This window comes from Papaver somniferum, chromosome 7 (genome assembly GCF_003573695.1).
Source record: "Papaver somniferum cultivar HN1 chromosome 7, ASM357369v1, whole genome shotgun sequence".
NCBI lineage: Eukaryota > Viridiplantae > Streptophyta > Magnoliopsida > Ranunculales > Papaveraceae > Papaver > Papaver somniferum.
Window position 1 is genome coordinate 112,265,925 of NC_039364.1, and position 14,558 is coordinate 112,280,482.

The window sequence follows — 14,558 nt, forward strand, 5'->3', positions numbered from 1 at the left end:
ACCAGAGTTGCATTTTTTTCCTCTTTTAGATCTCATGGTATGTATAATTTCATGAGCAATAGCTATGTTGTCAGATATTTGCCTTCCAGGAATGAAAGCAGATTGGTAAGGTGAAATGATTTTGCTTAGGAAGGGCTTCATTCTCTGAGCTAGGAGTTTAGAGATGATTTTGTAGGTGGTGTTACATAGACTGATTGGTCTGAAATGGCTAGGGGAAGTTGGATTATCCACTTTGGAGATGAGTGCTATAAAAGTGGCATTCATCTCCTTTAGCAGCCGGAGAGGAAATTTTTTTGAACCATTGAGACTATATCATTACCAATGATATCCCAGTTGAGTTTGAAGAAATATGGTGGGAATTCATCTGATCCTGGAGCTTTGTCATTAACCATACTAAATAAGATGGTTTTAATTTCTTCAGGTTCAGGTTTTCTGCTGAGAGTTGTGTTGTCTTCGAGGGTTATGGCTAGAGGGATAAGATTGATGATTTCATATGAGAGGTTGTGACAACACTAGTTTAAGTGGTCTTAGTTGGATCAAAATAACACATCCGACCCAATTACCCAAATAACAAATCTATAGACAATAGAAGTGTTTGGATCCGTAAATCCAACCATTTCTCGAAGGTTTTTTCGAAATCACAGTGATGACCAGAGATCAAGCAATAAACAGTGACAGAAAAAATCACAGTGCTTACATCATAGTTGCAACTCGCAACTCTAATTGTTAAGGACAGAGTTTGGAATTAATACTCAAAGATACACCAAGATGCATTCAATTTCAAATGTTTAATGCAGAATATACTGAATTTCATGAACAATCTTTAAACTACTTTGCATGTTCCATGGCAGAAGAACAGCAAAGCAACCAATAACTGAACACTAAAACAACCAACAAATACGATATCTTCCAAATTGAGCTGCTATCAACAAAATACTTGTGAACCAAATATAACTGCAACGTGATCTTTCCATTAACTACGATTTTTACATGCAAGAGACCACCAAAATTATCACCTATTGCAGGATTATCTGTCCTTCACCTGCTACTGTCAGAACTCTAGATAATTCTGAACTTAAAAGGTTGTAATTCTAAACCACTAATGTTAGATATGGTCTAATATTTATAATAATATCATATTTACTTAGATTCAACGGGAGAAGTTTCCTACATGCAAAAAAAACTGAAGCCTACAGGACGGACACTGAAAAGCTAGACGTTCTACCCCATCAACAACGTTAGTCTATAGAAAAAAGCTAAGAGATCTTCCCCGTCGAAAGTATTAAACTATAGACAACTCCACCCTCCCCGCATGTGTGCTCCCAGTTCCCCGAATTGATCATCAGCTTCTACGGTGTCTTCGGAGAGACGAACAGCGTCAAGCTTCTGCTTAAGGACCTCAATTGCATTGATTACAATTTGAGAAGCTTTCACAGCACCTGTAGATTCAACCGTAAAAATAAAGCTATCTTCTCTCGCTGTAATTTCCACAAGCCCGGGCTTTCCCATAGCTTCTGCCTTTTTGATCACCTCATCATCATATGTGTACGCTTCAGCGTCATACACTTTGACCTATAAAACAGTCGAACAGCGACCACAATCCACGTTACTAAAAATTGAAAAATAATGCAGGAAAAGTATAATTGCGTAAAGAACCAACTACACCACAAATCAAAATGCACTATTTTTGAGATAGCTTACACCAAAGTTGAATTGATGGGAACAAAGTTCTGTCCACCACTGCCAATCATACCTAACACAAGGAACCGACTATAACTCAAGTTTCAGTGTTACGCTATCTATGGCAGTAATGTGTGTCTCTACATATGGATCCAATAATTATTTCATTTAACATTAAAAATGTGAAAAAGATGCTTAACGTCCAAGTACGTTAATGACGATAATGTTTAAATTCACCATACATTCTATTTATTCTTTTGGATTCAATCTGTGAGTTATAGAAAACTAATTTATGTCTGACTTCGAGATTGGGTCTCCCCTTTGTAGGCAGACATGCACATGTCCAATTAATGACAATTATCCATTCAAAGCAGCACTTTTACACATGCAGTGATCTTGAAGTACTGCTAAACTATAGGGGTGGCGGATTAAGATGAATGTAAATGGACAAGCACACAACTTACTTATTAATTCTCTACCAAATGTTTCCTTACTAGCTTAACTATATAGTAGAGATTTTCAAACCTATATAGTAAAGCTAATATCTGAACAAAAACAACGGAAACTAAAACATAAAAGGATTGATAGTCACCAAACTCATGCGCAACTTCCGTCATCAAGGTATCATCCAAACTAAAAAAATTAAACTTAAACATACCTGTTGGGTATGGTACCATCAAAATTGCAAAAATTAAACTTAAACATACCTGTTGGGTATTAGGATCGATATCAAAAACTTTAGTAGGGCTACTTTCAATCCAGTCTTGTTTCTCTTCAAGAGTTAAGCTCTCCATCATATCCTCATTGATATGAATATCTGGTTCATACATGTAAGTGACAGTAGCAGCAGGTGACCATTTAGCATGGTCTTTCCCAATCCCTTTTCGAGCTATGGCTCTCAATCTCAACTCTTGCCCTCGTCGTAGCTTCACAATTATAATTCCCCTGGAAAAGAGCATCAAAACCACAAACTCCAAAATATCAGGGTACACAAAATAACCATTTTGGGCACCTTAAACCCCAAATTTTGAACATTTCTAAAACCCTAAACTATGAAGTTTCTAAGAGGTTAAAACATGCAACTGAAGAGGCAAATAGAATAAATCTAGGGTTCCAAATCAAAACACATAAAAACCACAAATTTAAGGTAACCCTGAAGAATTCTGAATGAACGCCTTACATTTTCAACATTTCTGAACCTAAACTATGTCAACCCAACATTTTCAACATTTCTAAAACCCCAAAATTTGAAATTTCCTGAAAACCAAAATTATGAACATTTCTAAAACCCTAAAAAAGGCAACGAAAGATTCAGTAAGTCTGCTTACTTATTCTCAGCCGAATCAAACCCCTCCGACCTTGCAGCGGCGAGCGCAACATCAACAGGAACGACCATAAGATCAGAACTAATTAAATCAGCACTGGTAACATCTACTGTCTGATCTTCATCACACCTCACAGATAACTGAAACTCGACAGAACAATACGTACATTGACCATCACCATCACATGCATCACAATCACGAGAGAATCTCATTTCCATGGCACGGTCGCTGACGAGTGGAATAAGACCCAGTCGATGAGCTATAAACTCGTCGTTCAAAACAGTTGAGTTAACTTCGATTTCAACTAGGTCGATTGCTATTGTTGGGACTTCGGAGATCATGATACGGCGGAGAGCGTTCGCCATGCTTGGATCGGTGTCCCGTAGCTCAAATTTCATGTAGTCATCTCTCATGCTTCGGATTTTGATTTTTGGAAATCTTTGGTATGAGATTCCAGAATCCATCTTTGAAACCCTAGGCTTTTCGTTTCCCCCTTTTTCTTTCTCTCGTCTGTAAAAGAGAGTGACAGATCTGAATAAAGTATAAACCCTTTTAAACGGGAATTGACATGGGAAATGTCGAAATTGTCCTTGAATTTAAGGACTTGTTCTGGTTGACCCGATTGCTAATAGGGGTGCACCAAAATGCATATGGGACAAAATATATATTCATAAGAGATTGGTACACCCCCAAACAATATGGCACCCTCCATTAGCGGCCTTGAAGTTTTCGGCTTTTCTGTCTTATATCCATTGTCCAGGACCAGGTCCAATACTCGATATTAACTATTTTCATTGTCAGGAATCTGAAATTGAATTCCATCGGTTAACAATCTTCACCCACCTATGCTTCAAAAAAAAATAAAAAAAAATCACCCGCCTCAAGCTCAAGTATCTTCATATTATAAGATTGGACCAATTTGAGTTTATCAGCTCCTAAAAAATCAGCAATCTATTTTTTTTTACAAACTAGTCTATATAAGTGCTGCTGGAGAGAGAAGCTCAATTAACCGGTACTTAAAAGTTACAACCTGTCTCTGTTGCCACAACAGTGAACACCAAATTTCCTTCACAAAAGGAACCCAAATATCCTTTAGTTATTGTTGCACTAGAATAGATGGGACAACAAAAATGCCCCATACGAAAGAGAGAACATAATTCAAGGACAAGAACAATTCGGCAAAGCTGAGTCCTATGTTTAGACTTTACTGAGCCACTTGAGAATCCCGCTAAAAACTATTGCACTTTTAAAGAACTACATGTGGAATAGCATGACCTTGACGAATTCTATTGGGATTTGACACAACTAGAGATTGTATCTGTTCCATTTTCAATGGAATTTAACTGAGCACTTTCGAGAAGGACATCTACTCAACCAACTGTTTTGCAGCAACTGAGAGATCGATAGCTTGGTAGCCACCACTTCTTTGGTCGAGTATCCCCTTAAATATTTGAATGTCAACCCAGTGAACCCACACCCTTTCACTGCAGATGTCCAAAAAAAAGAGAAAAATCAAGATTCATTGGATAAAGAAAAAATGACAACTCAAGCACTTTCACCGATTATTTAAACTATCCTCTTCACCTTATCAAATCAACGTCGGGGGACATCAGTAACTTACGTTGATGAAGCAGTTCAGTTACTGCAATACTCTTTCTGGCTGATGGCAACAAGCCAACAAATATCATCATGCAGAGCCTCAGACGCAATACTGTTAGCTAACGATCGAGACCTCGCCAGTATCACATTTGTTCGGACCAGAACAAGTGCATAGACCTGAAAACGTTCAGCATTATCTTAGATTGTTAGTATTTCTTCAGATGCATATGCCAAACTTGATCTGTAACTCTGTGGCTAAATCCTGCATATCTTTGACATACATATATGTATAGAACAGCATAAGATAAAAAACGATTCCTGGTGGAACAATTAACAGCAGCACTCCAAGCAAACAAGTACTCCGTCAAGAAAATTGGTCCTTGGACTTGGTAAAATGCCACAGGCGCTTATTGAAGAATGGCCGATGAAGAATGCTTACTTGAGCGGGGACAAGAGATGCATCAAGGAATATGTAACATTACCTACAATGTGATCGCATTAATAGAATGTCAAAAGGGTCACCCAAGAATAACATAACAAAATCAGAGATTTGTGCAATTAGAAGTTGTCACCAACCCGTAGCACCACATGAAGTCGGTGTCACCAACCCGTAGCACCACAGTAACGTGATTATATCAGAACATATTATTCAGGGGTGTTCAGAGAGATTGAATAATGATTTCACAGCTTTGTTGGGAACAAGATTTCTTGTATACATCTCTCCAAGAAATTGTTTCGCCTTATCGACCACTCCTTCGTGAAAAAACCCTAGAATGATTGTGTTATATGTGATAGCATCAGGTAAGCAACCATTCTTTTCCATGTCAATAATAATTTTTTCAGCCTCAAACGACATCCCTTTCTGGCATAGCCCATAGATCATTGCAGTATATGCTCTAACGCCGAGAACTAATCTTTGGTTACGGAGTTCACAAAATAATTTCCTTGCCTCCACAAGTTTCTCAGCCTTGCACAACCCATCGATGACTATAGTGTATATATAATCATTAACTTCGAACCCTTTCTCCTTCAGGGAATGAAAAAGTTTGTTTGCTTCGTCACACTCATGACTCTTGAAGAGTCCATCCAACATTGCCCCATATATGGTTAGGTCTAAACATTGTCCACTAGATTTTATCTCATTGAATAAGCGTTTTGCTTCTCTGACATTTTTAATCCGGAAAAATTCAGATATTAGCGTGCTATAAGTAAATTGGTTTGGTTCAAAACCCTTCTGTTGCATTATATTGAAGAGTTGAATAGCTTCTTTCAATCTGTGATTCTCGCAGTATCCATTTATCATTGAAGTATATGTAACTACATCAGGTTCCAAGCCTAACTTACTCATTCTCTCAAAGACCCGACAAGCGTCTTCCATTCTCCTTTCTTTGCACAAAGAATCTAATAGCACAGTGACCGTTACTACATTTGGTGAAATTCCTCGACTACACATCTCATCATAAAGTGTCACTGCTTCATTTAACCTGCAAACATAGCAAAATCCATGGATCAAAGAAGTATAAGTAATCACATCAGACCTGCAGTTCCATTTCACCATCGTCCTCTGCAACTCTAGAGCAAGTTCGACTTCCCCATTTCTACAAAGCCGACGAATAAGGGTATTACATTAACAACATTAGGTCGAATACCTTGTTCAGTCATTCTCTCAAACACTCTAAAGGCAGAACCTACCAGTCCCTGCGTACAGAGTCCCTTAGACAGAGTGTTGTAAGTAATTGTATCAGGATCATAACAATTTCATCAAACAAACAAAACCCATATTCAACTCGACTTAATTGACAACAACAATTGATCAGAATATTATATGTATAGATACTAGGTTGCACTCCACCTAAACTCATCAGTTTATACAATTGAATAACGGTGGAATAACATGTAAGCTTGGATACTGAAGTTAATAGATGATTAAAAGTATCAGTAGATGGTAACGGGTTCACAGAAATCATTCTTTCAAAATAAATCCTTGCTATAGCGAGATTTTTGATCTGCCCAGACTTGCATTGGTTCTTTATAAAATTCTCAAAATGGGTTATTTCTGAACCCCGATAACAGTTTCTCACCAATTTCGGTGATGTTAGAAGAGGAAGCTGGTGAAAATTTGTTAGTAATCTACGGGTGATCAATTTCATTTACATCAGGATTTGGAGCTGGAGCTGCAGTTGCAGTCGAAGGGGGCATAAACAAGATGCTGCCATAGGGGGCAGCAGGCAGCTTCTGCTAACCGGAAGACCCCGAAATAGTAAAAGAAGTTAAAACGTGATGGTTTTGTGGAAAAGTACGAGAAGCTAGGTTGGTAACTAGGTTTTAGGCCGAAAGAAAACAAAGACTTTTTTTTTTCTTTTTTTTTTTCTTTTTTCTTACACTTATTCGCCGGTTACTACTGTTGTTGTTACGGTTGGTAGAATAACTCTCGTTCGTTTATGGATTGTTGTTGTTGCTCAGCATAAGAAGTCACCTCCTATCAAGAGAAAAATTCTAATTGTTCGGTTCAAACATCCCATGGTTCATATATCGTCATTAAGAAAAGGCTACTATTTCTTTAGGTTCGACTTAGCTGAGGCAGTTACCTTGATTCGAACAATAGACACCATGTCTTGAGGCCTTGTTTGTTCCATCTACTACGATAAACTTTGGACTTTAGCCCTGATTATCAATGTCAATAATTACTTGCTCAAGTCTAGACTCGCGTACATGAAATAAGTTCTGAATATTGGTGCAAAAGATTCTGTTTGAAATTACAAGTGCAGTGGGAACACCATTTAAGGTAGATGATAACAGTAACACTAGACACTAGTAATCAAACTTATTGCTTCGGGAAAGAAAAAAAGTAATCAAACTTATTGTCATTTTTCAAGAGTACTTGAAATTAAATTTTCTGATAATATTCATGGAAATTTTAGTCCAGGGAGATGGATTTACTTTAATGGCCTACATAAGAAGCATTGTTGGTCAAAGCTGCTTCTTAGTTTCTTTGATTTTTTGAACAAGACGTTTTGCAGCTGCTTGAAATTGATTCTTGCGGTCTGTCAAGAAGAGACATCAGCAAAACCGGCATCTTTCTTGGCATATCTGAAGACTTCTTCCTGCAAACTATCTTACGGAGTAGTAATTCCAGCACTGTAAACAGAAAACTTCAAGTATATGAAGAAATTCGAGAGAATTCAAATTGGACTTCAGTTATGAAGAATTACAATGTTCCAAAGAAATGATTCACTTCACTTTGGTTTGCTCACATCTACTTTTTCACTGTAAGTTCGGCATGACCCATGACATCTCTACTCGACAAACATTGTGCACTGAAGGTAAGTAGCATTCTCAAAATAAGTAGCATTCTCAAAATTATTAAAACCTACTGTTCTAGAACTACTGTGGTGAATCTTTGCAGATTAACAATTCTCTAGGATTTCAAGTCAACATTCTAATCCAGAGGGTCATAAACTATAGCCAGAGAAGTAACCTACAAACTGAAGACGACGAGATTATTGAATCCTAACCTGTTGCTTGGATTCAATATCCTAGCAATGCCACTTTGTCACATTTGGTTGTGATCTTTAAACATGAAGTAGGCATGTTCACATTTGCTAGCTAGGGTTGATAACAAGGGAGGCATATCACAACCAAATGTGATAAAGAGGCATGATCAAATTTGCTAGAATCAACAACGTAACTAGGTAAATTTATTCATTAGGTAAGAACATATCCACAGAGTCGATGTAAACGAAAATCCATCTCTTGACAAACCCGTACATAGGATAATGGGACGACAGATAATGAGAAGTGTATAAACAAATTTACATAGAACAGGAGGAGAGGGAAGAAATTTTATGTAATGGAATAACAACCCTATTGCAGAAGCAACTTATCCTGATCGGCAATTTTCTAATTTAATATTGTACAAAGCCAAAGAGGGAGTAGCCCCCTCCAGATGAAGCTGTTCCATGCAAGAAGGCAACTTTTCTTACACGACACTACCTACTGTTCAGAAGTTTCAGCACAGTTTGTCGCAACAATAATTTCACCTACAGTTTGGTGGGAAGTTAGTGGACTGAACACAAGTAAGAAGAAGCCCAGGCAAATTGCAAGAAAAGATTCATGAACCTAGGAGACTTTTGTCTCAGAAAGACCCTGACAACATTAGAGACAAACAAATAAAATGATATGACCTCAGACTTACTTCAATTTCAGGTGGCAGAGAACCATGAACGAGAAGGATTTTAGCATCTATACAGCTTCCTTCTTCAAGACTTTGAATCGCATTTGTGTTTATAATCCTGAGACACAAATCAATCTCTCTTATCAAGGTGTTTATCATCCTTTATGCCCATTGTTTCTTTAGTAGATAGAATACTGAATATAAGGCCGCATGAATTTGAAATAAACAAGAAGTACAAAAGTAGTTTACCTGCCTTTACATGAATGTTGAAGCATGTCCTTCTTGTTGTCGAGTGTGCATGGATTTCCTAAAATCTCTGTAACAACTGTTGTTCTCATTGAACACCTTCGTTTGCACTCCACAAACATTCACTTCGCTGGAGCAGACTTGCCCATCAAATCCCTACACAAATCCTCAAGTTCCAATGGAAGCTCGAGAAATCTCTCATTGAACTTGGAAACTACTGTAGAACATATAGTACAATAATGCAGAAAAAAAAGTATCAGCAGCATTAAAGGAGCCAGATATGTCAAAATAGATTTTTATTCTTATTAGTGCAGAAGACTCAGCAAACTCATTGTTCAAAGCCTTCCAAACAATACACCTAAAATCAATTATTCATTGATCCCTACAAAAGACCACGTGATCTCTCTAAAAAAGATACAAAATGCTCAAAATGAGGGTAAACAAATTCATTAACCCCATCGACTAAAACAACAACAAAATTTTCACACATTCTCTTCACACCCATCAAAATTTTAGAAGGTAAAAGATATGTGTCACTCTTCTTTCTCGTCCACCGAACAGTTACCGCTCAATTGCTGCAGAGCAGGCCTCTTCTCCACCTGTTGCCCCTGATTGTAAAAGAAGGACCAAGGTTGGTAATCTTATAACATACTACTGAAGTATCACTTTAAGAACCCTAATAAGAAGCTAATATTCCTCATTTACCTTAACACTAGTGTCTTTATTGTCTACGAGGGTAAGCTGTTTGATCATCTTCTTCAACTGCCTTACACTTGTACTTTTTAGTTTCCTCTGGGCTGTGTTGTCACCTTTGTTCTCTTTCTCTTCAGTTGCTACTTCAGATACCACCTTAGAATTACTTCTTAGACCAACCTTGTTGTCGTCCAATACCTTAATAAGACTTTTTGGAGTTGTAATTGCTTTCTTCTTAGTAGATGATCTTAGGGGGGTTCCTTGATCTTGATTCCCCAAAGAAGTTGTTTTGGAAGGAGTCTGGTTCACAATGTCTTCGTCAACATCAGAAGCATCCCCATTCTCCTCACCGGCATCTGAAATCTCCTCTTCAACATCTGAATCGTCCTCCTCCTCAACAGCATCTGATTCCTCATTATCTGACTCCTCTTCATTCTCATCAGATGCTTCATCATCGGACGTCCAATTAACCTCGGTATCAAGAATAGCTGCTACATCAACATATTCACTTTCTATTATGTGATCCTCTTGCTGAGTATCTAAGTCGCACCCTTCAGCTTCCAGATTACTCATGACTTCCTTCATTGAGTCTTTCATAGTTTCAAAATCAAAATTATCAGTGACCTTCAAATCATAGAGGTCAACTTCGCTTGTGTGCGAACTCTTCCCTTCATCAACATTTGCGTCTACCAAATTTTCGGTTTTCACCAGTGGAAAAGATACATCAGGAGTGGCAGATACCTTAGGAGCAGAAGTAACTTCAGAAGTGGAATCCCCACCTACGAGCACTGTAGTAACGGAATCTTCGGAAATAGCATCTGGTTCTTCTTTCACAGCCTTGACATTTCCTGAAAATTACAGCAGTATTATATAAGGGTTTAAAACAAAAGTTGAATATCCAAAACAAAAGCACAAATTGAATGATAAAAAGAGGAAATAGTGTAGTTATACCCCCATTCTTCTGTTGAACATCATCAGCAATTTCAGATATTGATTTCATTTCCTCCTCGTATTCCTCTTTAGACAACATTTCCATCTTAATAGCTCCATTTCTTCCTCCTACCTTCTGGAGAGACTCAGAAACTTTGATTTCAGATTTCTGCTGCAATCTTGTCGATCGCCTTGTACTATATTCGTGATCATCAATTGGAACCTCCTTCATAGATTCACGACTAGGTCTGGCAAAACCCATAGAAGTTTTGGGCTCGACCACATCAGATTGAGCTTTGATTGGTTTTCTGGCAGTCCTACTGGTGAGTGGAGTCTCTGGCATAGTCTTTCCAATATCTTCAACCCCATCAACCTGATGAAAGTAGAAACCACGGATTAGGGGAAACAAATAGAACATGTACAAACCCTTAAATTAAAGCATTATTTATTAAACAAGTTACAAAAGCAAATATGAAATGTTTTTTATTGATTTGAAGAAACCAAATGAGAAGCCCAACAGAAAACCTAAACCCTATCCCCTCTGAAGATTTAAATCATTAACTTTAGGAATCCAGTAAATATAAATGTCTATTGATTCAGTAAATAAAAAGAAGATAATAATTTACTGGATTTCTGGACAAAATCGACAATACAGAAGGAAACAGGGATCGACGAAATCGAACCAAACATGAATCCAGAAATTAATGACTTCCAATGAAGTAAAGGATTAGGTCAAGAAATTTCAAATCAAACAAATGAGAGGACTGTATCCAATATCTGAAATGAACCAAATCTGAATCCAATGTCAATCTGATTCAGAATTAGGGTAAGATTTCTCGTAAACCAATCAAGGACAAACTTTATGTTTAATCTATCTATAAACCCATTAGGGCAAGCTAATGGAAACTAAACTTAAAAATAAATAATCGAGAATGAATCAATACCAACCAATTAAGGCAAACACAATTAGTATAATTGAAAAATTAGGGTAAATCTATGAGATAAAGCAGACTCGGGAATCAAAAATAAATTTCAATCAAATCAAAATGAGTTTATGTTAAGGTTACCATAGTTAGAGCAGAAAGGGCATCAGCCATGGTGACATTAGTCATGTTAGCTGGGATCTTATTCTTCTTACATAGAGCTTGAAGTTCTCTTCTAGCTAAAGTATGAAAATCCATTTCTCAATAGATTAGGGTTTTTTTCTTCTTCTCTTTTTCTTACGGACACAAAAGAGACTTGAGTGAAGGATTCAAGACAAGAGTAGTTGAGACTTGAGAGAAGGCTGAATATTAGGGTTTGGAGAATGAGATGTAATATAGAGATACGGAAGAAAAAAAAATTGACCGTTGAAGAGCAGCGTGGACAAAAAATTTGAATTTTGAATGTGAGATTCTTTTCTTTTTCTATTTCAGATCTGATGAGTCATCTGAACCATCGGTTAAGATGTTCAAGGGTCAAGATTTCAGTTTGTACCAAGGCAAAGGACTTGCAGTATGAAACGGGGTTTTGCAGTTAGGGTTGTGAAACGAGTTGGAAATGATACTCTCTTTTAACAGACCTACGTGCATTATTTTTTTATTTTTATTATTTTTTTTGTTAAGGAAGATTTTATTTTTATTTATTTTTAAAGGTAAGAGGAGGAAATACCTTGTTAGATTATATTAACCGGAAGCCATTAACAAATTAATTCAAGTACATCAGATAGATACAACATAAAAATACAAAAAGCAAAATATTATAACATCATAAAAATGAAATAGCCTTATGAGGCATTTATTGAAAATAAACATAAGTTCTATTACACCGAGTTGGTTGGTAGCCGAGCTTGTAGCTCGGTTACCAACACCTTTCTGGATTGTCATGCCTATTCTATGAAATAAAAATCTACTACTGCCACAATCTGCGTTTTTGTTTGCAAGACAATTCTTGAGTCGCTTCAAGAAACTCACTGTGTCGTCTCCTAATTCACCTAAGGTGGTGAAAGTGAGGACGCTGAAGTCATACTCATGGGACTCACAAGTAGTTAGGTACTTGTTGCATTTGCGAAGAACCGCTTTGGCAATAGCCTGACCTGGAACGAAAGAGTGTATGTCACCTGTGAAGGGAGAGACTCCGGTAACATCAACGCATGTATCCTTCCCGTTTTCCCAATTATAAACCAACAAGTCAGCAGGAAGTAAGGTATTGTTCTCAGCAAAACTAAGGCCAAGTGATACTTCCTTTCTGGCTGCTACCCCAGCACGAAAGCAAATATCCGCGTAGACATCTCGCACCAAATCATGCCTGAATTAAAGGCCAACTTCGCTTGCGCAATGTAATGCATGGTCTCCGTATATGTCCATGTCTCTATTGCAAACTTCATTTTAGATACATGCAACCTTCACATAAGAAGCAATATTATTATAACCATCACTTATGGGGGTAATCAAACACATGTTAAAAATTGTTCCGCCTAATATATGCGCACAAATAAAAAACTAAAAATGCTGAAATTATTTATAGATTAATGATGGAAATGATGTTGAAACGGTGATGGTTGTATCCTAGAGAGAACAATGGCAAACAAAATGGGCGTATGAGTTGAGGACGTTCACCAAGATCAGCTAGTTATTATCGTTCACCAAATAAAAAAACCAAATCAGAAAATCTCAATTTTTTTATTAACAAAAATCTTGCACATAAGATTTTGTAATCGCCACTTATCATATAGATATATGATGGTGCTCCGGTGAGAATGGTGGTGACGGTTTCATCCCCTTTTCCTTTCTAAAATAAAATCTTCTCCCTCTGTATTTACTATATCTTTTAACTATTCAAAGTTTTGTGATTGATTAATTTGACCATCTACTTGAAATGAGTTTTTACATGTAAGGCAAACAATCGATGTTAATTTAAAATTCCAGACTTCATTGTTTGATTGTATGTTAAGATATTAATAATGGTGAATTGGGGACATGGTAAATAAAACAATGGGTTTTGATTACCCAAATCATATTGGGTTGATAAGATTTTGTTTTTAGGAATAAAGGTTGTATTTAAACTAGGTAGGGGTTGTATTTAGTTACTGCCATTGTAATATAACAAAAGTACATAATTGTTGACCATAGAAGTAATCGATGTAACTGGAGGGATGGTGTTTTGATTCTGCATCCACCATTTGGAAACTTCTTCTTCATTAAGAGAAAATCCTTTATAAAAAGGAAACATCTTGATCATCCTCACAACGAAATTGATTGTCTTTGAAGATATACTTGAATATATCATCGGTATCCAATTGAAACGGCCGAATGCTATAGGAAATCACACTAATGGCGCATATAAATATAACTACATGATATGAAATAGCCATGAGATATCAGCAGAGAAATAAATAAAAAATAACTAGAAAAAAAGAAACAAACCCTAAAACCTAAAATCACAAATAATGTTGTTTTTTCTTTATTGAAAACATGAAAAACCAATTACAAACCCCAAATCTACTCGGAAAATCTGATATCTCATATTATAGTAGATTTAGATTTGGAGATGAAGAAATATTGAATAGTAGAGTTTTTGGATAATTTTTTAGAAAAAATGGTTATGCAGAATGGAAGAAGAGAGGATGACTTTAATGTCACCATGAAAAACATCAGTTTCATAAAGATTAAGGGGAGATCAAATACAAAATTAAGAGAAAACATCAGTTTCATAAAAAATTTATAGTGAAAAAGTTTGTATCATTTAATCTAACTTCCTTAGCAAGTATATTTTCTTTCTTTATTTTTGACGGGAAAAGGGTTCATAGAACCCCTGAGAATTTATTCAACGACCTCATTTAACTTGAGGTTAGAAGAGATACAATAAGGAAAATTAGTGGCATTCCACCATCCTTCAGTGTCATTGTGCATGGTAAATTAGCGTAAGTCATG

General features: G+C 36.7%; 3 protein-coding genes across 7 annotated transcripts; all 3 read right to left on the minus strand.

The window, feature by feature from the left end:
- Nucleotides 1–920: 920 nt before the first annotated feature.
- Nucleotides 921–3,512, minus strand: LOC113298150 (DNA-directed RNA polymerases II, IV and V subunit 3-like). The gene is made up of 3 exons (XM_026546838.1): nucleotides 3,009–3,512; nucleotides 2,388–2,625; nucleotides 921–1,572 (listed from the first exon to the last, which is right to left on the minus strand). The coding sequence occupies exons 1-3, from the start codon at nucleotides 3,467–3,469 to the stop codon at nucleotides 1,288–1,290; spliced, it is 984 nt and encodes a 327-aa protein (XP_026402623.1). The 5' UTR covers nucleotides 3,470–3,512; the 3' UTR covers nucleotides 921–1,287.
- A 368-nt stretch (nucleotides 3,513–3,880) lies between these two features.
- Nucleotides 3,881–6,962, minus strand: LOC113298151 (pentatricopeptide repeat-containing protein At1g62910-like). Of its 4 annotated transcripts, none has more exons than XM_026546842.1 (4): nucleotides 6,297–6,962; nucleotides 5,181–6,202; nucleotides 4,627–5,086; nucleotides 3,881–4,489 (listed from the first exon to the last, which is right to left on the minus strand). In XM_026546842.1, the coding sequence occupies exon 2, from the start codon at nucleotides 6,160–6,162 to the stop codon at nucleotides 5,254–5,256; it is 909 nt and encodes a 302-aa protein (XP_026402627.1). In that variant the 5' UTR covers nucleotides 6,163–6,202; nucleotides 6,297–6,962; the 3' UTR covers nucleotides 3,881–4,489; nucleotides 4,627–5,086; nucleotides 5,181–5,253. The 4 variants fall into 4 exon arrangements, with proteins under 4 accessions (XP_026402627.1, XP_026402625.1, XP_026402624.1 ...); XM_026546840.1 differs by having other exon boundaries at nucleotides 4,627–4,781; nucleotides 4,886–5,086; nucleotides 5,181–6,962; XM_026546839.1 differs by having other exon boundaries at nucleotides 5,181–6,962.
- Nucleotides 6,963–9,337: 2,375 nt separating this feature from the next.
- Nucleotides 9,338–11,920, minus strand: LOC113292901 (chromatin-remodeling ATPase INO80-like). Of its 2 annotated transcripts, none has more exons than XM_026541721.1 (4): nucleotides 11,715–11,920; nucleotides 10,669–11,020; nucleotides 9,730–10,565; nucleotides 9,338–9,623 (listed from the first exon to the last, which is right to left on the minus strand). In XM_026541721.1, the coding sequence occupies exons 1-4, from the start codon at nucleotides 11,826–11,828 to the stop codon at nucleotides 9,558–9,560; spliced, it is 1,368 nt and encodes a 455-aa protein (XP_026397506.1). In that variant the 5' UTR covers nucleotides 11,829–11,920; the 3' UTR covers nucleotides 9,338–9,557. The 2 variants fall into 2 exon arrangements, with proteins under 2 accessions (XP_026397506.1, XP_026397505.1); XM_026541720.1 differs by having other exon boundaries at nucleotides 9,338–9,632.
- Between the last annotated feature and the right edge of the window lie 2,638 nt (nucleotides 11,921–14,558).

Bases quoted from the DNA above. Each gene is read 5' to 3' on its own strand.
- LOC113292901 (XM_026541720.1), bottom strand. From the start codon at position 11,828: ATGGATTTTCATACTTTAGCTAGAAGAGAACTTCAAGCTCTATGTAAG. The intron at 11,021-11,714 runs GTAACCTTAACA...TACTTTCATCAG, and splicing joins CCCTTTCTGCTCTAACTATG to GTTGATGGGGTTGAAGATAT. The intron at 10,566-10,668 runs GTATAACTACAC...TGTAATTTTCAG, and splicing joins TGTTCAACAGAAGAATGGGG to GAAATGTCAAGGCTGTGAAA.
- LOC113298150 (XM_026546838.1), bottom strand. From the start codon at position 3,469: ATGGATTCTGGAATCTCATACCAAAGATTTCCAAAAATCAAAATCCGA. The intron at 2,626-3,008 runs GTAAGCAGACTT...GCTCTTTTCCAG, and splicing joins TTTGATTCGGCTGAGAATAA to GGGAATTATAATTGTGAAGC. The intron at 1,573-2,387 runs GTATGTTTAAGT...ACTGTTTTATAG, and splicing joins TCGATCCTAATACCCAACAG to GTCAAAGTGTATGACGCTGA.
- LOC113298151 (XM_026546842.1), bottom strand. From the start codon at position 6,162: ATGGTGAAATGGAACTGCAGGTCTGATGTGATTACTTATACTTCTTTG.